A 22,785-nucleotide genomic window follows, 5' to 3' on the forward strand; every position below is an offset into this window, starting at 1 on the left:
CCCATGCCATGTGTGAGGATACTTAAACATTACCTGATCAACAAACAGGAAAAATGGTTTGATGACAAATTGATTTTAGTTAAAGGAGCAATAATTAATATATTCACTGTATTTAATCAATAAATGACCATAGTATGTCACCAGATATTGAGCAAACATGCTAAGTTGAAATATTATCTTCTCTGACAACAATGCTAAAGCCAGTATTTTCTCCTTGGAAATTTCCCAGTCCCAAATGTCCGTTCTGGTTCTGGCCTGTGTGTTTTTGCCCATTTTGACACCAGGGTTGCCAGACATGAAACGCAAAACAACAAACACAACATGCTGCAGCCATGGTAACAGCAACCACACCAACTGGTGAACGAGATACACTCATTCTACCAAGCTAAAAATAACATCTTTCTAACAGTTGCATGAGCAGAGACGTGGTAAAACCCCGGTAAATATAGGAGAGTCTTTTAAAAGATGATGGAGACAGCTTAGAGCCCAAAAGGACGCAGAGTGGCTAATTTCCTCCTGAACAGGTAAGCACTGAGCTTTATGCTAATTTATCACGCTAGTATTGCTAGTAGGGACAGGCATTTTAGTCATTTTAACATTTGTATTCTCGCATTAAATTAAATAGAGAACTTCAGTAGTTACTCGCAAAAACAATCGGACACAGCTGGTGAAATGATCCGGCCTGGTGCTTGCTTCCGCCGCCATGCTAACACACGCTAACGTTACGTAGGACCGGCCTAGCATAAACAACATGTAGCCTGAATTGTTGAATGGCACAAAAATGTATGGTCTGTTACCTTATGGAATATATTTTGGGGCTAATGTTATAAATAAGTAAATAAGGTTATGATGCTGTATGTTAGACAGTATGAGAGTCCAACTTTGTTAATGTGGAGATGACTAATGTCTGACAATGCGAGACTAGCATCTAGCTAACACTGCCAATGTGTGACGTGGGTTCAGCGTTCTCAACCTGGCAACCCCAGTGGACTTAGAGTCTGGGGAGGAAGGCCGGGGAGACGACTCTCTCCAGTATTTTAAATTTGAACTGCAGTAACTATTACAAACACTAGCTGTCAGTATTACATATTGTTCCTTTAATGGTTTCTTCTTTTTAAAGTTCAATGATGAGTACCTAAAATATTTGGCATGGGAAATGCTCCATCCATTGTTAAATTGGACACAATAGGAAGATTTGGAAGTAAGCAATTTCTACTTGTTCCTATTTAACTTCAAATAATACCGCATTTGCTAATGAGAACTGTTGTGATCATTGATATTTAACAGTTTGTAGCTCCTTTAAATCCCTGTACAGATAAACTCAAACCTGTTGCATGGTTCATAGCTGACCAAAAACAAGAGGACCTCCAGTTGAATTTTAACACCCCTCGGCAACAAGCTTTTTATGATGTATCTACCTTCTCTTTCCCCAATTTAACACCCCATCTCTTATTAGTGTGCTGAATGACGGCTTGCTTCCCCCTAGCTGACCCCGGCCCCAGGTATTTAATATAGCAGCTGTCAGGGGCCCTTAGTGAAATACATGTAGCCTGTCGGTGGCTGCTTAATGAGGTGCCACAGATGGGGTGAGCTTAGGCACCTTGACCCCAACTCCTCAATGGATGGAAGCCAGTACCACAGAGGAAGAGCTTTACATATTCTCACATGTCTGGAGAAAGCCTCAAGTGATGTCCACTTCCAAAAGCTAAGTTTAATTAAGAACTGGACATGAAACGGGACTGGACAGGAAAGTTCCTCCGATACACTGGGTTAGTTTGACACTTCAACGCCATATTGGGTTCTTGATAGACATCAACCCCCTCAACCCGAGGCAGTTGTTTTTATTTTCATGTCTTAGCTATGCATGTAGGCTACTCAGAAGTGCCATCATTAGGAATTCTGCTATGCATTTACCAAGATGGGTTTTGTGATGCAAATAGAAATTGGTCATATTGTGTGTCTGTTATTTCCACAGTGTAACGTAAGTGAATTCTATATTCAAGGTTTTGTAGAGTGCCTGTACTGTACTTTTGGCATTAAGCTGGTTGTTCCTCATCAGGAATAGTTCTAGACGCAAGACACACAGGAGAAGTTTTAGTTCGTTGCACTCAGCAACCTTACTGCTGGATGCCTATAAATCCTACACACTGAACCTTTAAATAACCCGTAAAACAGAGAAGAATTGGCCAATTAATTAATTCAGTTCTTTTCCAACTTACTTTGCCATCATTGTAGAGGTTAGGGTTAAAGCGCACACTGTGTCCACCGGTGGTCTCCAGGTTGACCAGCGGAGGGGAGTTGGGATAGTCTTGGGGAAAATACACATCAAACTCAAAGCAGCCGTTGGCATATGGTGTGTCTGCTGGGCCTGTGATGAGAACCTGAAACATAATCAATCAATCAATCAATCAATCAATCAATCAAAATGGATTTATATTGCACTTTACAGCAACCAGCAGGTCTCCAAAGTGCTTAACATCAGAATGAGTAAAATCCTCAATAGAAAGAGTGAACATAGAAAACAGTAAAATCAGAAAAGGTCTCAAAGAAACACAGAATGAAATTGTCACACCACTGCTCCGTATTAAAAGCCTGACTAACAGATATGTTTTGAGTTTGGACCTAAAAGAGCCACATCTGTAACAGTGTGAATATCGGGGGGGGGGGGGTTCCATACCTGGACCTTGGTACTTCTACAACCAACTGATTTGAAGAACGCAATGACCAGTTGTGCTCCCGCAAAGTTAAAATTTCAGACAAATGCTCTGGGGCGAGACCATTTAAATCCTTAAAACAAACAATAACATCTTAAAATCTATTCTAAAACGCACATAAAGAGAAGAGGCTTTAAAAAATAATCTTAAAAAAAAGGAACAAAAAAGGGTTAAATAATCACACACACTGAAAGAGGGTTAATTAAATATTATATAAAATATAGAAATATGGATTAAACAAAGGGCAAACAACAAAATATCATGGTAAAATGACCCTTCACAATGATATTAACAACAAGGCTAACGGGTGGAATTAGCAGAGGGAAAGAAACCACTTATGTCTACATCATATTTGTAGCAAAAAAATAATTATTTCCTGAATAAATGAAATTTGATTATTAATCAAACACAAGCAGTTAAACTGTTATAAGGACCTGAATGTATACATAAATATAAACAAATAATCTAAATCACCAGTAATATCTCTGATAACAAGCAGTGTCAACATAAAACCCAATCCATAATCAAAGATAGGCTGCAAGGATTTAAGATTTAAAACACTGTATTCACAAACTATGCTGTTGCAAAATCAAACAGTAAGCAAGCGTTTAGAAAGTGCAACAAGAAACGTAGAAATATGATCCAGATGCAGGATTGTAAACGTCTGCTTGGTCTGTGAAGTAGCCCGGGCCAAGTTGTGGCCGATCCTAACTGGGCCCTTGCATTAGGGAGGATCAGCTGAGCTGATCAGGTTAGCTCAGCTTGTACAGGAGCCTACTTGATTATCTAGGTGAATGCAAGGCCTTAAAATGCCCCTAAGCACCATCTGTGGACAGCAGTTACATTGGTTATTGCAATGTAATCTATTCATCTAGATGAGCACCCATTCTGGAGGCTGAATCATTTCCACTGCATGGCACAGCACGGCACAACTCCTCTCTCTTCTGACTCACTCTTTTGGTTTTTGCACATTATGTCCATAAGCCAATACAATTAAGGCATAACTACCTGTATAGGTATATTCATTTCAACATAAACATTTATTTTAAGAGGTATACATACAAATGACGAAATGGCCAACCAGCTGGGCTCAGTCAGACAGGGAGCTGAACGTTTAGGGTGCAGCGGCCCATGCAAGAACAAGCAGGGGAGACAGCCGCGGCGTCTCTATTATATTCAAATGTCTGTTTGGTTTCTTACAATTCAAATACATCATTTAATTTAGAATATCCATTGACAGCCTCGGTGGGAAAACCATAGGTGTGCAGGGGGGGGGGGGGCAGTATAAGACACGGTTAGGATGCAGTGTGAATGGGTTTTACTTCCAGAGAAATGCAAACATGCTGCTGACTCTTGACTAAACCACCACATATGTCTTGAGTACTGCTGTCAGGGTTTGTAAAACTACACTATTTAGTGTCCTTCATGGATTAAATTCATTCAGCCTGCCACTTAGCTTGCACTTCCAACCAAAGTCTGGTGTGGAAGCCTTTCAAGACTGAAATGTGCCTCTGGGACAGGGTTTAATAAGTGTAACAATGCTGTATTGGTATTAATGTAAGGAGCCGGGCTAAGGTACCAGGATGCACTGACCCCTCACAGATCATGAGATTTCCACCTCATCAGCCACTGTCCCTTTCTGCTGATGCTGCTCCTTAGGCCATGCTATTCTTGGGAAAAAAGTTCATTTCGGTATTTCTGTATGAACATGTTTGCATAACAAAACATTGCACTGCTGTGACAGGACTTTGGGCTATGGGCAAAGATCTTTTCTTTTATACCCCACTTTGTGATCAAGTTAGTCTAAAGTAGATTATGCTTGTTCAACTTTGCGGTGAATGATTACCTTTTGTGCTTTAAGGTCATTGTTGATAAGTAAGATGCATGTTTCGGCAACTTTTGTCTACATTTCATGGCCAGTAGAACTGTATCCCCTGCCTAAAGCTTGTGTCATATACAGTATATATATTTTTTGTCTACATTTCACTTCGGTGCATTCTTTGTGCACCTTACACTCGATGTGGAACTAAAAATAAATGCTGTTGTTATACTGATGTTTGTGTGCAGTCATGTGTTCATCCGTTGTTCCTGTTATGTTGTTGGTATAACTGCTGCCTTTCTTTACAGTGTTCTTTTGCTGAAACTGTGCTAAACAGATGAGGAGTTTGACATTTAGTAAAGGAGAATTTGCCGTTAATCAACTTGTGGGGTGAGATCCATTTATTAAATGTCACTGGGGGAATGAGTAAGAGCCGTCATAACAAGTCGTATGGTAGGAACACCGGTCGCTGTAACACAGTACACAAATGTTCTATCAGTGTTCCTCAGCTGTAAAACTAGCAGCCTTTACGAATCACACGGTACAACCCTGTACACACCAAACAATGCTAGGACATTTTCATGACTAGCTCTAGTACTTTACCTTCATGATGTCCAGTCTCTCCTCATCACAGCGGACAAAGACACTGGAAGAGGATGACAGGGGCAGAGAGGTGGACAGGGTGACGGCCTCCTGCGCGAGGCGGCGGATCGGGCTGCGCTGTTTGTATCGCTGGAGTTCTTCACTTGAGACATGTAGTGGTAGTTGACCTTAAACATGACTTTTCCATCCTCGTCCTCCGAGACCATTTCAAAGGTGTCTGGAAAGAGAGGAGACCAGAATGAGGAACTCGTACCCATTCTCAACTCAACTAAGAACTGATGTTATTGCCTGCAAACACTCCTACCAACAACTTAAAGTGGATTCATTCCTAATGTTGGCCATGTTTAAATGGATCCCAAATGCGACTGCAATTTAATTAAGGTAATAATGCAAAAGGGGACACTCAAGTATTGACTGGGTTCATGTGGTAAAGCATTTTTTATTTAGCAAATCATTGTCCTTTCCTTCTATTGAATTTGAGTAATATCTATGTGTTTGTTAAAGGCGAATGCAATGTGCTTCCACTTAATTTAATTTATTAAGCATTCCACTCAATAAGTCCCCTCACTGGACAACATATTCTTCCTTCAGTAATAAATTACACTGGCATTCCTAGATGATTAGCTTGTACCAGCATGCTAGCTAGTCTGTTAGCTCTCGCTTTAACATTGTTAGTAATACTTCTGTAATTAACCTTTAAAGCTAAGACAAGCTGGTCTCTTGTAAACCCAGTAAAAAATGTCATTTTATTTTGCCAAGGAAAAGAGAACACTCGAGTTGGGGCCCTACTAGAGTCCATTCCAACCATGACTACAACTTCAATCAATAGTGAGGAACCAATTCATGCGTTCCATCCAAGTGAGCACGCTGCCTCCAACACGGCCAACCAGCCTTCTTATCCCCTGTAACGGACATGCAATCCCCCCACTCTGTCTGGACTTAATGTTTCCATTCTGTTTGCAAACTGAAACAACCGTGTTTGCAGTCACTTGCAATTACTTCAGACATCAAGCTTCTTACAAAATCAATTGCACAGCTAGTGTAATAAGTCATGACATGGCTGGATGGGGAGTGATGGACAGGACAAAAGGGACGAGCAGGACAGGAATATAGTCTGCTTCCCTTTCAGAGTTCTGTAATGAAGGCATTATAGATCATATCAGACAGGGAAGAGAGTGAGTGTGTGTGTGTGTGTGTGTGTGTGTGTGTGTGTGTGTGTGTGTGTGTGTGTGTGTGTGTGTGTGTGTGTGTGTGTGTATGTGTATGTGTGTGTGTGTGTCTCACAGTTTTTACTGACATGTGTCCACAAAGTAAAACCAACAGACATTGATGTTACAGAGGATGTAAAGAAGAAAAACTACTACATGTACATATGTGAATTACACATACTTGCAACCCAAAGCAAACATGTGAACTCACCAAACTGCAGCTTCTTCATGGCAGCTACGTATTTCTCCTCTAGAGAGCGTAGAATGGACAGGGGCTTGGGACGACAGGACACCTTCCTGGAAGACTCCACCAGCTTCCTCTCTGGTAAAGAGGTGGCATTAGGACAGAAGTGAGAAAGAGCAGGGTGGATGAACTCAGAGTGATTGTGGCCGAGAAGCATCAGCTTTGTCATATTTATATCCACATGGAGATACACTGGGAAGAGCCAATGAGCTTTAACCATACATCCAGCTAACTGAAATAGCTCACCTTACTGTATTGTGTCAACAGTTAACTTCGTTTATAAAGTGTTCATGTTAACATTAGTTTGCTCGTTCTTGTTTCCTAACTGCGTTGCAAGTTATAGGAGCTTAGGGGCTTCATGGAGACCGCTAAAGTTTATGTTAGCTGCCCTACAGCTGTCAGAGTGAGCTTCTAATAGTATCGACAGCACCGTTTGGCTTAGTTATTAATGGCGTTAGCATCGTGGCTAACACTACTGTTGGTCCGTTTCTGACATTTGGGCTGTGCTTTCTACATGATGTCATTGTGCTAACAGAGCACCGTTAGCCCTTACAACAGAGGCGCTTCACTACAGTTTAGATGGCTTTCATTAGAGCTGGTCGCTGTGTGCTCGCGGTGGAAAAGGACATAGATCTCCTTCAAGGCCAGGCTAATGTTAGAAGTCCCTCTAGTGGACAGAATACAGAACAACAACCACATGCTTATAGTGGCATTGGTAATGCATAAGCCTGAGTAGTGTAGTACATATTAATAACAGGCAGCATTTGAGCATTAAATATTCATATATTATTGGAATATTGAAAGAAAAAAAGAAAGAAATTTGAATGGTATTATAGAGGAGGATTGACAGCTCCTATGTGAAGTGGCATGATAATCATCTATCTGTTCCACCATCTCTAAGTGATCAGTTAGACTGGACAGACTCGTTCTCTGAAGGGAGCTGGAAGAAATGGGCGGGTGGGGCGTAATTAGTATTCTCTACGGTGATGTTATGTAATGCGGCGGACGATATCGATATTAAAACTGAGGGGATTCAGACGTTTTGTCCCTTTTTTGTGTCCTTCACCGAGAGGACAGGACAGACAACAGATGACGATGTGAGACAAAAAGGGAGAGGGGGAGATAGGCGAGCAGAGACTTGCTAAAATGATTCAGATGACGAATCAGATAAAGTTCTTATGTGAAACTGGGCTTGGGTTGGCCATCAGTTTGAATGTATGGATGTAAATATGAATAGCTGTTAACCAGGTCTTTTCAAGCTGTGACAGATAATGTGAAGTCAGCTGCCTCAGCGTTTGGCTATAAAGGGAGACGTGTGGGATCTCTACATACCCTGGTTGGCTTGCCGTAGGCTGGTAGTAGCAGCGTAGACTATCTCTGCTGTCCTCTGGATGTCAGGCACCAGCAGAGTCAAACCCTCAGGCTCTGGATCGGAGCTGTCTGCCTTCACCACACCTTTACTCTTATCTTTCTTTGACCTGGAACACACAGATATACATTCAGCCATATTGTTTTATTAGGTGCCGTTTAATCATGTGGATTTCAGAGATCCAATTTTAAGTGAATCTTTTTAAAACCTGTAAACTTATTATTTTCCCTTTACGTTTTCAAAAGACATTGTAGTATTCTTTGGCAAATCCATTACATAGGCTATTATTTTGGTATAATGCTCATGGGGAAGGATGTGAGTACAAGTGGTTCCAGGTCCACTGAAATGAAGAAAAGAAAATTCCTCTTTGGCTTCACCATGTGTACATTAGCTCCTATGCTCGCCATCACAGACCTGACTGTAGAAGTGGTCAAGGAGGAGCCAAGAAAGATTCAAACTAGCACCATCTGCCAACCAAACGCTGGTAACCAGGCGGCTGGTTGATTTGGTTCACTCACCAGCCAAAAAACGATGTAATCTATTGAGTTGCGGATCAAATTTGAACATTCAGTAGCCATTTGGCTGGTGGACGAAAAAGTTCATTTTTCCTCCTGTTTATGAAAAATAACAGATTATTTTTGTCAAGAGATCATACAGGATCCCAGACACTGTGTTTGATGTCTTCCACTATGACACATCACACAAGATAAAACAAGCCTTTAACAAGACCAACACACTTTGATTCCACACCCGGTCTGATGGGGAGGGCCATGAACGGGCTGTAATCATGTATCGGAGCTTGGCCCGAGGCGGCGCGATCGAGCGATTATTTTTTTTAAAGCGTCATTTCATAGAACGCTCCGGGTTTTTTGCAAAGCCCATCTACCGCTCCGTAAACCCGTCTGCTCACGAGCCAGTCAGAGTAGTTCCCTGCACCGTGCAGCTTAGTTTCTAGATGGAGACAGTCCCAGAGGACAGAGGGACGGGAGGAAAACTCATCAGATAGCAGTCGGTTATACGTCGGTCTCAAGGTTTACCAGTTTACGCAACATTTTGTCCCGTCTGTTGTTTTTCAGACAAGAGCAGTGACCGGTGCTAGTAGCGTCTGTTAGCTGTTAGCTAGTAGCGTCTGTTAGCTGTTAGCTCCTCTAGTATGTCTTTTCCACCAAGGCGGTTCTGGTGCTGGTTCGGAGTCAGGGCCAGATATTGAACCGGTTCTTTGCTTTTCCACACAAATAAACCTGGCTCTGGGCCAAGAAAACGGGTTCCAACTCAGCACCAACTTAGCGCTGGTCCAGAGATAAGAACCGGTTACGTCTGGTGCTGGGGGGGGGGGCGTGGTTATCATGACGTTCGAAAACAAAAACTTCGGACCGCCATTTTTAAAACACCGATCAGCTGTTAACTATAGACAGCTGTTAATGTTAGCTTTGGCAATGGATGGGAAACAAAAACAACCGTGGTCTGTGGAGGAAACCAACTGCTGGCTCTGTGGTCCTCCACAGAAATTCAACATAAACTGGATGGAGCTGTACGGACGAAACCCGTCTTCGAAAGGCTTCAAAATGAGATGTCTGTTGCGGGTTACCAGAGAAGTACGGATCAGCTGATAAACAAAATTAAAAAATTAAAAAAGATTATCGGGATCAAAAAAAGGAGCTTGGGCGAAGTGGTAGTGGCGGTCAGCAAAGAAGATCGCATATTTAACATCTGGACTCCATCCTGGGGGACCGACCGGCATGCCAAACCACCGGGGCGCTCAACTCCGCCACAGCGTTGTTAGAGGCGATGGTGAACGGAGAGGCAGACCGTCCCAATGCTTCAGGTGGGTCTTAAAATGTTTCAATTTCAATTATGTATTTTAACTGTGTTGCCAGCTAGCGTTATGTCTTGTTTCTATGTTATATTCGCATGGTTAACATTAGTTCGGTGACGACAAGCAAAGTTTAGCAAGCTATCGCTAGCAAGCTTAGCTAGCTTGTACCGTAGCTAAACGTTAACGGCGTATTAACGTTAGGCTACGGGTTGAAGCCCGTTAACGGTCGGTAGCTGGTTAACGTTAGCAGATAAGCCCGTTACAGCGACGTTATTGTTCATGTTCTGGCACAATGTTTCTGACAGTAGTAGTAGTAGTAGTAGTAGTAGTAGTAGTAGCTAGAAGGCTTATAGTGACTGAAAGTGTGATGTGAGATGCTGAACAAAAACTACAGGCTGGTTTAAAATAACGTTAATTCTTTTAGTCTATGCTTCAGATTTTGATTTGAGCGTTATTCACCAACTAAATGTTCTGGTTCTGCAACACTTTTAGTCAGCAGGGAGGTTTGCTCACTGATAAAAATAATAATACATCAGGGGACGATTACGGGAGCAAACACAACCGCTTTTATTTACTGTTATGGCGAATTTGAAGATTCTTTTTTAAATTATGAAACTTAACAGCAGAGGTCTTACTGTGTATTTTCTGTCTTGAATGAGCATTATAAACTAAACCTGCTCCCTGTGTTGGTTGTTTATAGAGTTGTCTGTTACTGGTGAGGATGATGAAGATGATGACACAGAGCTACACCACCATCACCCCCCCACAGGACTGCAGCTCGCCGGTCCCATCTGCCTCCGTGTCATCACGGCAAGCCAGACGAGGTAAGCTATTTTGTGCTGTGTATAAAGCGTTTCCTTAATGTTTACATGTTCTACATTGCCTTATAGGTTCCATTTTGTCCAACAAAACATTTAACCTGGCCTCTTTAAATGGTCAGTGTGTCCTACTGAAACCATCGGTAGGTCCACTATGGTCAGCATGCAGGCGCTGGTTTGTTTGCAGTTAGATTAAATGATGGCAGCCAATATAAAACCAACTGGAGCTTGTCTGCAGCGATGTGTGGACTTGTACTGGTAGTGCACAGGTATATAGATAGTTTGACATTGTCATATAATCACACATTTTGGTTTGGTTGTTTTCTACACAGGAAAAAAGCGTGAACATGAGGAGCTGTTGGACTACATGGAGAAGGCTGACGATAAGTTCCTGCAGCTCAACAAAGACATGGTGGCAAAGATGGAGGCAGACACCAGCGCTCTGCTGGGGCTCATGGGGCGCATGGTGGCAGTGATGGAGGCGCAAGCACAGAAATAATTAACATGTAATTTATTTATTATTTATTTATTATTTGTAACTATTGATTGTCTATGACAATAAACAAATGTTTTTATATTTAACAACATTCTCACCCTTCCTTATTCCAACAAGTCAGATAACACAATACCAGACTGGTTATTCATTAAAAAGATAAAATAACAGTTTGAAAATGTGAATGTGAAGTGCAAACAATCCTTATTTGGCACAACACACATAGGCACAACGAGTTAAAAGATATAATTTAATGAGTGTATTCCACATTAACTATCTATCCAAAGTAACAGGGATTATCAACAGATACATATACTATACAAAGGTAAAAACATGAACAAACATGTGAAACTTCCCCAGTTGATTACTGACATTTTTTTGTATTGCAAGTTTTCTGAAATTTTCTCCTGTCAGAAAATGAGGCTTTTACTACTGTAAACTTTCGGTGCATTTAGAAACAGGCAACTGGCAGTAATGATGTACAACAATCACTGTAAAAACTATCACTCCTCTCTACTGAAATAGTTGATTAAGGCTGCTCTAATATCTGCCCCTTCTGGCTCACCATGCTCAGGTACTGCTTGACCTGGAGGCTGAATGTGTAACTGCCCGTCTACATGCTCCTCCATGAAATGGTCACCATGCTCTTCACAAATATTATGAAGCACACAGCAGGTTAACGTCATTTTTTGCTGAGCTCCAGCTTGCAGTCATTTCTTTGAGGAGAGACATCTCCAACGGCCCTTCAACCTTCCAAAAGCCATCTCTACAACCGAACGTGCACTGCTCAGCCTGTAATTGTAGGTGTGTTGTTCAGGTGAGAGTCTTCCAGTGTCGGAGAAGGGCTTCATAAGCCAGTTCTGCATGGGTAAGCAGGGTCACCGATGAGGTAGTGTCCAACATTATGCCAGAGATGATCTTTTTGTTCTGTCCAAGTAATTCACCATCACTAAGTTGATCCCATAAATTTGACTGCCTTAGCACTCTTGCGTCATGCACACTCCCTGCATAGCCCACCACACATCCCAAAACAGGCCTCTGCCGTCCAAAACTCCTTGCAATATTATTGAGTGCCACCCTTTCCGGTTAAAGTAGTCCGGGGATACTCCTCGGGGGCAATGATTGGGATGTGGCTTCCATCTATTGCACCAACACACTGTGGTATTCTCCAGCGGTTATGGAAGAAGGTGGCAATTTCAACCAGCTTAGCAGCTTCTGGGGTGGTGATGTGTTGAGGGAGCAAGACCTTTATAACGGAGTCACAGAAATCCTGAACACAGTTAAACACTGTGCTTAGACCTACCCCAAAAAAGGTGGCTAATGGTCCTATACTCAATGCCAGTAGCCAGCTTCCACAGAGCAATTGCAACACGTTTTCTCACTGGAACAGCCAGACGGTAGTTGGTGTTCATTCGGCCCATGAGAGGCCTGACCTGACCACATATGTATTCTAATGACTCCGGGACATTCGAAAGTTTTGAACAAACTGTGTAGGGGTAAAATCTGGCACAACTGGTGCCCACCAATAGTGTGATCGGTGGTATGCCCAGACCACATGTGTCCTCCTCTGCCTCGCCCTCGCCATAATACAACCTGCAAAAATAAAAGTCAGTTGGTTTGTTAACATGTATGCTTTGATATTGTACAGTATTACATCCAACAATAATAACAGGGGTTTTACTAAAAAATTAACAAATTGCAGCAACATTATTTTCAGATTAGTGTGAAGATTTATGTTGAGATGTTTTATAAAAAAAGATTGCAAAAATTATCAAATTCTTTTTGTTTACATTTCTTATTAACTAATAGGCTTTTCCCCCTTAAACCCTACTGCCCAACATGTACATGCACGTCCCTGGCTGGCGATATCACCGTTAACATGACAGAGAATGAGACACAATGGTTACAAATATACATTGTAACGCTGGCTGCACAGATTATGTCGACGATACGCTACAATTCACACACACACACCACAACCCACACACACACACACACACACACACACACACACCACACACACACACACCACACACACACACACCCACCACACCACACGCTGGATGTATGTTCTACATGGTTAAATGACCGGACTATAATAAGATCACTTCTGCTATGTAATCGCCGACAACCAGGACAATTCTAGTGGTTGGTAAACCGGAACATTTTAGCGTCCCGAAGGCTTTCTTTGTCGGAAAAACTGGGACTGCCCCGGTCAAACCGGACGTCTGATCACCCTAACGGTGTTTTGCTTGACGCTACTGCTGTTGCCATCGCTAGCTAGCAAAATATGATAATAAACGTTAAATCATGGGAGATAATTACCTTTCTCCTTGAACGTGTCCTCTGTCCATAGCGGTCACGAAGAGCTGTCAAGGCCCGTCTTTGAATTCCAGTGTGAATTTGTAAAGCCAGGAGCAAAAGTATCGGTATGTAGTCCTCCATTATTGTTGATAGTCATAACGCGTTGTTATGACAACGGAGGTGCTTGCAGTGACGTTGTGACGTAGCCCTACTCTGGCTCTCGAGGCTGTGGAAAATCAAGCTGGTTCTTAGAAAACTGGAGAGTAGAACCAGCACCGAACTAGCACTAGCACCAGCCCAGAACCAGCACCTGGTTAGCCTTGGTGGAAAAGACATATAGGACGCAGCGGTGCTAATGTCCTCTCATCCCCTGCAATGTTGTTTATATGGATATGGTTTAATTTTGCGTTACATGACCCATTTCGTCTGTAAAGCCGTGCCTGTGTTGGATCTCTCCTCTTACTCTCTTTCCTCTTACTCCGTGCCGGTCCACAATTCTGACATTTGTCCCCAGTTTTAATTGTTATTAACACAGCTGTATATTGTTAAGTATGAGAAGGAAACCGGTATTTGTACCAGTGTTTCCATGGTGACTCTGTTATAGCGGCCGCCACGGTGAAAAACACCGAAGAAGTTATTGAATGCAACTAACTTCAGTTGGTAGAGTAATAGCGTGAGATGGAGCTGCTGGACCTGGACCTGGGCCCGAGATGTGACCCATGGCCAGAATATCATAGTTCATAAAAATGCAGCGCAGTAACGACACAGACGTTTCATACACACGCCGTGTGTATCCGCCGATCAACCCGTGCTGGACCCGTTCATAATGATCAGCCGTCTCTCTGGGAGTAGCGTCCATCACACTCCCTCTCCAGTTATAAATAGCCTATGTGACAATAACATTTGTTTTGGTTAAAATCAACAAATAATCGTGAGAATAATCACGATCAAAATTTTGATCAAAATAATCGTGATTATCATTTTGGCCATAATCGTGCAGAAATGGCAGTTTAATCTGAATGTGGGAGTGCTTCTCTCAAAACGCTGCTAGAGTCGACACTTTTCCCCAACCAAGACACTGTGCCAGAGTTCAGCATGTGCAGATCTCAAAAGACAATTTCTCTGATCACTTGATGGTTATTGTAATATTAGAAACATGAGATAAAATGTGTCACTGATATAATGCCCCCACCTCCTGACTGAATCTGTCCTGTTTGTGGGACAGGAAGTTCAGCAGACTGCTGAGGCAATCCCAATCATCAGTCTCCCATTTGCCTCGAGCTCTTCTTCCATTAAAGCTTCTGCTTGTGGTTGTGAGATCAAGTACAAGTGTGGTGTTTCAAGGTTTCCTAAGGCTCAGTGTTCCTGTGTGTGTGTGTGGTGTGTGTGTGCTATAAATCTGGGTGTGATACCTGCTGTGGGTATATTATGTGATGAACACAGGGTTTCTGCAGGTTTCACCAAGTCAAATTTAAGACACTAATACCAATGGGACTGAAGTTTAGGATTTTAAAAGAATAAAAAAGAAAAATGGTCAGATGTCAGAGTCTGGAAACATCGCCTGACACAATTTCACGATTTCTTCACTGGCATTATAGGACTGTGTCTAGTCACTGTGTCAGGACCCAGCACACCTCCACATTAGGTTATTAATCTCAGCAATTATGGTATGTTGGTTATTAGGTTATTAATATCAGTAACGATGGTATATTAGGTTATTACTGTTGCTCTGTTAAAGGCAAACGTTCCTCTGTACTGTCGCTACGCAGAGCAAGGAGATCTGATTACGTATAGACTTTACATCACCGTAGTTATATATACACACTGAATCTTCTATATGCTGTTAATATAATATATTGTTCAATGGAGGAAAAGAAGTACTGTTTTACCCTACATTTCAAAATAATACACTTTAGAGCTGTTATTGCAATACTGTGAAATGGTGGTATTTTTGCTGAAGGTTACCATACCGGCACATGCCTAGTGAGAGAGATAGCATGGTCACATCTCGTATGTTCCGTACGTAGAATGTGCAGAACGTACAGCACTTTATGCAGGTCAAATATTGGATTTCTAGACTAAAACCTATCCTGCTATAATAAAACACACTGCACATTTCTAGCCATTCCCGGACCACCCCCAGCACAGTTTAGTGACTCAATGCATCCTGGACGCCTCTAGGGGAACATTCCCATCACCCAGAGTGCATTTCATTTCCAAGTGTGAACAGCGCTATAGATGTGAAGGCTCCCAGATCAGCAGAATTGCAGAGAGCAGGAGAGAGAATGATACTAGAGTGTCTTTCTGGGGCGGCAGGGTTATGGCTGGATCAAAGTATTAAAATCAGACATTACTCCAATGGCTGACAAAGTATGACAAAGTCAGTTTTAAGCTCAAAAGATAAGATTATTATAGGTGTATGCAGGAATACTTTAAGTTCTGTTTACATTTGGGTTCTATATCTGAAATTAAAAACCTAAATGATTCCAAGTCCTATAGATTGGGCCATCTCACCTGAGGCGATTGGTGTACGTGTCCACACATGTCTTCATCTTGGCAAGCAGCATTCCAACAGAGGTCTGTCCCTCACAGTGTTCTTCATCCTCATCCTCCTCGTCATGCCCCGGTCTCCGGAGAGAGGCAGCAGCAGAGGAACCAGGGCTGTGCACGTGAAATGGCCCTCAGCAGCTCCAGTAGTGCCCGATACAGGGGCACATGACGTGCCATATCTAGGACTGCAGAGAGACAAGGATACAAAGTGTTAGATGTTAAAGAGTAGAGAAACAAAAAGGAGAAAGCTTCTCTTTTGGTATGTATGTTTGTAGTACGTTGGTACACAGGTAGCTCAGAACATGCAACGTAGTAACAAAATGATGCCAGACAGGTCTTTTCATGGACTCAGGGCAACCATGGACAGCTATAACAACAGCGGCAGTCTTCTTTATAACGTTTCAGCCACCAGTGGCAGCACTGAGCCACTGCTGTTGAGCAGCACCTCCAATCTGGAAATGAGGAAGAAAGCCTTTCTTTCTGGTTAACTTCAGAAAGTAAAAAATGACCACATGGCACTTAAGACTGAGGAGAGACTGGGGTTCTATCTGTAAGAGTCTACAGACGTGCTGGCACAGCTCTGCAAAGTTGTTTTAGACACTGTGGTGCTTTAAGCCAAATGCTAACATGAACATGCCCACGATGACAATGCTAACATGCTGATGTTTGTAGGGAAAGCTAAATATGCAAATGTAGCCATGTCTGAAGATTTGACCATATGATAGCATTGAATCAAGTGATCAAGTTATACATGAAATAATCAACCTTGGCATCCTGACCTAGAACCGACCTTTGATATGTCTTGAAACTGTCCTTCCAAATACATTCCTAAGCATCCTTGAAGTAATCCTGTCATTAATCCTGTTTGGCATGTTTCCAAGACTCGTTGGGTTCATTTTCAGCCATTGTTTGTCAGTTGGCATCCAGCAGCACTTGACCAGAAGCCAATCAAATACTAATAATAAGGGTCTGTTGAGACAGTGAAGTAAGGATCAATTGGCTGACCGTGTAAGCTGGATCATTTTCTGAGAGGGGCTGTCTGCTGTGTTGTGTGTGTGTGGGTGTGTGGTGTGTTGTGTGTTGTGTGTGTGTGTGTGTGTGTGTGTGGGTGTGTGTGTGTGTGTTGTGTGTGTTTGTTGTGGTGTGTGTGTGTGTGTGTGGTGTGTGTGTGGTGTGTGTGTCCATGTGCCTTGAAGTGTCACCCTCTAAATAAACAGCTCTTGTTTGTGGCTCCCGGACTGTTTTACATTTATATTGAATTCCCAGCTCCCTACTGTCCTATCCCCATCTGCACAGCACTGCCCCCCCAAGGCTTTAAGCCGTGTCTCGGGTGACACCTAGCATGGAATCCCAATCCCTTCTAGTTCCATCTATGCAATTACTCGGAGCATTTGTGCGCAACTCATCAGAATTCCTCCTCTTGCTCTGTGTCAATGTCAGATGTGTTTTTCCCTTCACTGAGGGTAATAAATGTCAAGCAGACTTTATGGAAAACAATAAAAAAGGAGGGGAAGCATCAAAAACACTTTTTTAGATACAGGCCTTTAAAAAAAAAAAAAAGGGGTTAATAAACAAATCTAGATAGAAAGGACGTTAAGTGCCGGGACATTAGAATGCATTAGAGTCTTTATCTCCCTTTTTTCTAACCCTAACCCTTTTTTTTTTTTTTTCAATTTTTTCATTTTTTAGACGTTGGAAAACCTCTGCTGTAGTGAAATGTAGAAGAACGGAAAGTGGAATGATACAAAAAAACTATCCAATGTATAAGAAGTGTTTTATTACTTTAAGTACTTTAATATTCAGGTACGGCACAGCAAATTTATTGTACACAAGCTTGGACATGAAATTAAGTATAGAATTTGCTTCTTTTTTTTAAATTATCACCTCATAGTTGTTACTCATGTATTAGAATAGATCTTTATTGTTGTTTTAAGACAAAAAACTGTTTAGCAGCTCTTCAGAGTGACAATATAAATAAAATATTAAAAAGCAAATGTAAACAGTAAAATAAAAAAAATCAAGATAAATAAAAACAATGAGTTTGGCTGTTCCATAAGTGTTTGCTTTCACTTTTGACTGAAATATCTTAACACTAGTTGGATTTCTATGACATTTATTTATTATGAAATGTATTTAGAGTTCTCATTCAAATTCAACAGAAACACAAGCGCGGGCTTTGCACTATTAAATGATGACACGCCATGGCTGAAGGCTGGCAGGCCATGGATCACATTAGCCATGGGTAGGAGTAAAGACACTTACAGTACAAGTTGATAAAGGGAAGCATGCACTCAAATGTCCTATTACTCATATGTTATATTATTTAAAGTTAAAATTTCAAAAAACAAAAACGCAATCCTTGGTTTATTTCTTATTAGTCAGATTGAAATGATCAAATGGTTTTCAGAACACCTAACCATGTACCAAGTTGTTTCCTTCACTCTTACTTTCAGCCTGGTAAAACAATGAACTGGTCACAAAGCTTCTGAGATAACACATATATTGTTTTTTGATATACCAAACTATGGCAACATACTTCCATCAATTAATGTTATTTTCTTTTTACCTTATGTTACAATAATTGGGTATGGTTCACAACTACACTTGGTGTGATAATCATGAGATTTCAACAACTCCCTGGTATAAAACCACAAAACAACAACATTTTCACTGGCTTTCCCTTCCCTGTCCTGCCCTAAATACTCAAATTTCCATAAAATTCAAGGAACTTTACCACCAATTGGAAGCCTGAACAGTGTTACAGAGCAAATCTTAAGGAGAAAAAGCTGTGAGCCCCAGGCCAGGCGGCAGCCCCAGAGGCTGGACATCCATCTCAGCTATGACCAGCTTGGTGGTGCTGACCTGCAGTCATCGCAGCACTGTCACCAGCAAGCCTCCACACTCTGGATTTAGGGCCTTCGGGGGGCCGTACAGAGATGGGAGCTGCAGTAGCCATGTTGGATCTCCAGCTGACTATAGTTAATGGGGGCCCCAGATCTTAAAGTAAGTGCCTGCGATTGCGTGAGCGTGGTATATGTAAGGCTGCTTGAGATAAAAGCATAACTGTTGCATTTTAATGTCTCTCTGTTTGCCTCTGCAGCTTTACACAGTGTCCAATCAATTGCTTCCCCAAAATAACGTGAGAAAGTTGCACTTGAAATCAGGTTGTGAATCTTCCAGAAATACACACACCACTGTATATAACGAAGGCAGCATCTACTGCCTCTGTAAGTCCACACAATAACCCTGAGTAACTTACAAAGTACTGAGGTCACTGACACACCCACTGAATCAAAGTTGGATGTGAACGCCTTACCATTCTGGATGGCTGGAAATATGAATGTTATATGGTAGAATGAGTGTACCTGTTGGGCATCCAGGGATAAGAGTGTCTAAAGCATGTCCTTTCCTCTTAGCCTTCTGTATGGCTGACAGCTGACTGTTGGCGCTGTACTGAGGCTTGACATCAGGCGTAATAAAATTACAATTTCAGTTGTAATCTGTTATTATGTAGACAGAATTTATTAAGTACCCTCTTCAGCAGTATGGTTGCTTATCTTGTTTTTCTGTAGTAAAAGTAGAGCCCGACTGATACTAGTGCAGCAACTTCTTATTGTTAACTGCTCTGTAAAAAATTAAATATTCAATCTGTGAATATTTATGACCTGTGTAAAACTTAAAACATTGTGAATTCCCAGTGTAAAGTACTACAGGCTGAGCCTTGTAATACAGCAGGGGTGTTGGTTAAATGTACTGTTACTCTAATCTATTGCATGCCCCATTGCCTTCATAAATAGGCAACAACTGTTTGTTTTTTTGTTAATGCAAAATGAAGGAACTAGCAAGTCATGCTAAACGGACAATCACGTCTTCTCTCCAATATAATGGAACTAGATGGCATTCTGCTTGTGGTGCTCAAAGTGTCCAAAAACGGAACGAATCGTTCATGAGATTGACTTGACACAGGACTCAGTCCTCAGCAATACACCTGCCAAGAGGGAAGTTGATTGGATGAGCATTTCTTGATATGCGAAGGACAGTTATACCTGAATACACACAGACTGGCCTTCCTTTCTTAATTGTAGATGATGCTGCTACAGCCCCCCCTATTGGCCAAATAGCACCACATTTGTCAAGTCTACTCAGACACCAAATGTGGTATGACTAGCACCAAGTGTTCAGCAGATAAGCCCTGGCACAGCATTTGAGAAAGCTTTGAAATTGCACTACAGTATATTTAACTCATTGGGTCCTCAGCAAAACACCTGCCATCCATGCATAAACGTCCTGGTGGCTCAGTGACATTTAGAGCAAATCTTGTACCCACAACACTGAAGGTTTTAAGGTGATCCATGGCTTATGTCTGTCTTCCCTGTGTACTGTTTAATAACTATTAATAATAAGACATACATGTAGTTTTGATCCTTTTAGACTTCATGCTCACCGGTACAAGTACATCTATCATAGTAGTTCAAACCTGGGAATAGCACTGATAATCAACCACAGAAGATCCCACTGCCATCATACGCCAACAGAGAACGTAATTAACACCCAAACCATGTCATCCAGGCAGGACTCCAGTCTTACGTTTCATCCATCCATTTAGAGCCTATTGTGCTCCACAGGTCATTGTGAAGATGTAAAGAGCCTGTAATTACAGCTGACAGACTGACGTTTGGTAATTTACAGGGGGTGGAGAAAGGGAACTGGTTTAGAAACAAGACACCACTATTAATTACTAAATATAGTGCCACAGCAGGGCTAAGAAGTGAGGGAAACTTGTGATGTGAAAACAGAATCTATATCCATATTTGAAAGACAATCACAACCATTTTTTGATATCAGTGTCCGTCTAGTGGGGGGGGGCATAAGAAACTCACTGAGACAATAGGATATGTCAGTCATTGGTCTTCATAAAAACCCACATGCTGACTTGTTTACTGTAATGGGCAACAAAACCAATGATAGAAACATTCAACGCTTCCCACTGAGTCTCAGCTCATGGGTGAACAGGAGAGGGTGCGTGGGCCGGTTGCTGCTACAAGGGATGGGTGTCTGTTCCCAAAGGGAAGACAGAGTTGAACATGCAACTCACACCGAGTGGGTGGCCAACACCGACTCAAGCTCGCGGCTCCAGTGTCAGGTCTTCCTGACCCCTCTTGGCCGGCGGAACAGAGCAAGGGTAAGTGAAATAGGAGGACAGTGACATGTCCCCGCCAACACAGTCTGCCTCAGCGAACACTGGAGATAATGTGCATCAAGGCTGGACTATGTGGCACAGCTAGTAAAAAGTGGCCTGAAGCTCTGAGCCATTTCAAAGGACAGAAGGAAAATCCCTTTTTAAACCAAGCTGCTCAAGCAGAGCTGGGCGACAGAGAAAAACAAAAATACCTTGATAGAGATATTGTATGGTTGACCATTTGTGCTTTCACAAAATATTTACACAATGACATTTTTGACGAATCATCATCAGTACCGTGAGTATAATAACAGCAAGAACTGTCTGACAATTCAGAAAAACATCACTTTATTGTAATGTAGCCTGTGAAACCAGGAAAGACAACACGTGTAACATTACAATATCTAAAGACGATATCTGGCTTCATATATCAATAGGATATTGATATATTACCCAGCCCTGTCTTTTGTCTATTTGAAACATGTGACTTCTGTCATTAGTAGTTTTTAATTATTACCAAACCTTATTGGAGGGGTTGGTATCCTACTGACTGGCCAATAAGAGTCGCAGAGGCCAACAGCTTGAGAGCACTTTGCTTGCTGGACCCTTACGATAAAAGTGTTAATGAAAAAGGTGAGGCATTACAAAAGAAATACTCTAACAAAATAATTGTTGTTGCCGTGATATTGTCATCTTAAAATTAATTTAAAAAAAACATTATTTATATACATAAGCAACCGTGTGTGTGTGTGATCCCACAGATACACAGGTAAGCAGTGTAATGTCCCGTTCAGTCTACATTTGACCAATAGCAAGGCTTAGGTGTAAATGTAGCCAGTGGCCTATGTATCTGTCAAACATTCAGCTGCTGAAGGCTCATCCCTTCTTCACCTGGCCAGCATCCAGACCTAGCAGGTAGTGAAGATGTGATGGGTTGTGACGATGGGAGCCTGGAGGAAAGATCATTATTGTAGAATCATGTTTTAACCGACCCCAATTCTGCTCCAGCGCTCTATACCCCTGAGGTCAAGATAATAGTGAAACGATAAACCACTGGTGTGCCTGGTGAGTGGATGGAGGCAGGGTGGGGATGTTGAGCTGGCCAATTCAGATGGACAGACAAGGGATGCAACAATCTGATATCCAGTACTGGAATCAAAGATGATGCCAATACATGTTTTAACTAATGGTATCATCTAGAGTTATCCTATACCATTTCTGATCCGTTCATGGCTGAAACCTCATCTATGATCTATGCAGGCGTAAACTCCCATAACAAGCACTGTTAACATCCACCATGGCTCTAAATAACACTATGGCTAAATCAGTGACACACCAGCCCTTTCTTTTGTTTGAGACCAAATGTTTTATTTCAAGATTACAAACACTTTACAACTATATGCTGAGACATGAGAACATGTCTCAGAGACCAGCCCCCATTAAGAACCCCTTGAGCAGGAAAAAATGCAAGCCAGTGTTACAAATGAAAAGAATATATTTAACCATCAGTTAGTCTTGTCTGTAGCCAACTGATGTTAAATTATATTCTTTTCATTTGTAACACTGGCTTGCATTTTTTCCACACAGACAAAACAGTCAATATGCACCCGGTGCCACCAGTTGGCAGTTGTATTTTGATTTATGTAGACAAATAGACAGAACATGTCA

At 41.8% G+C, this 22,785-nt stretch overlaps 1 protein-coding gene across 1 annotated transcript; it reads right to left on the reverse strand.

Moving 5' to 3' along the window:
• Positions 1 to 2,193: 2,193 nt before the first annotated feature.
• On the reverse strand, positions 2,194 to 18,894 carry LOC116674587 (baculoviral IAP repeat-containing protein 6-like). The gene is made up of 7 exons (XM_032506976.1): positions 18,801 to 18,894; positions 16,096 to 16,123; positions 15,903 to 16,049; positions 7,921 to 8,066; positions 6,556 to 6,666; positions 5,137 to 5,353; positions 2,194 to 2,381 (listed from the first exon to the last, which is right to left on the reverse strand). Exons 1-6 carry the CDS (start codon positions 18,892 to 18,894, stop codon positions 5,139 to 5,141), a joined length of 741 nt encoding a protein of 246 aa, XP_032362867.1. The 3' UTR covers positions 2,194 to 2,381; positions 5,137 to 5,138.
• Positions 18,895 to 22,785: the final 3,891 nt, after the last annotated feature.

This window comes from Etheostoma spectabile, unplaced genomic scaffold (assembly GCF_008692095.1).
Source record: "Etheostoma spectabile isolate EspeVRDwgs_2016 unplaced genomic scaffold, UIUC_Espe_1.0 scaffold00000749, whole genome shotgun sequence".
NCBI lineage: Eukaryota > Metazoa > Chordata > Actinopteri > Perciformes > Percidae > Etheostoma > Etheostoma spectabile.

Bases quoted from the DNA above. Each gene is read 5' to 3' on its own strand.
- LOC116674587 (XM_032506976.1), bottom strand. From the start codon at position 18,894: ATGGCTACTGCAGCTCCCATCTCTGTACGGCCCCCCGAAGGCCCTAAA. The intron at 8,067-15,902 runs GTGAGATGGCCC...TGTGTGTTCCAG, and splicing joins ACGTACACCAATCGCCTCAG to GTCAAAGAAAGATAAGAGTA. The intron at 6,667-7,920 runs GTATGTAGAGAT...CCTCTTTACCAG, and splicing joins CCTACGGCAAGCCAACCAGG to AGAGGAAGCTGGTGGAGTCT.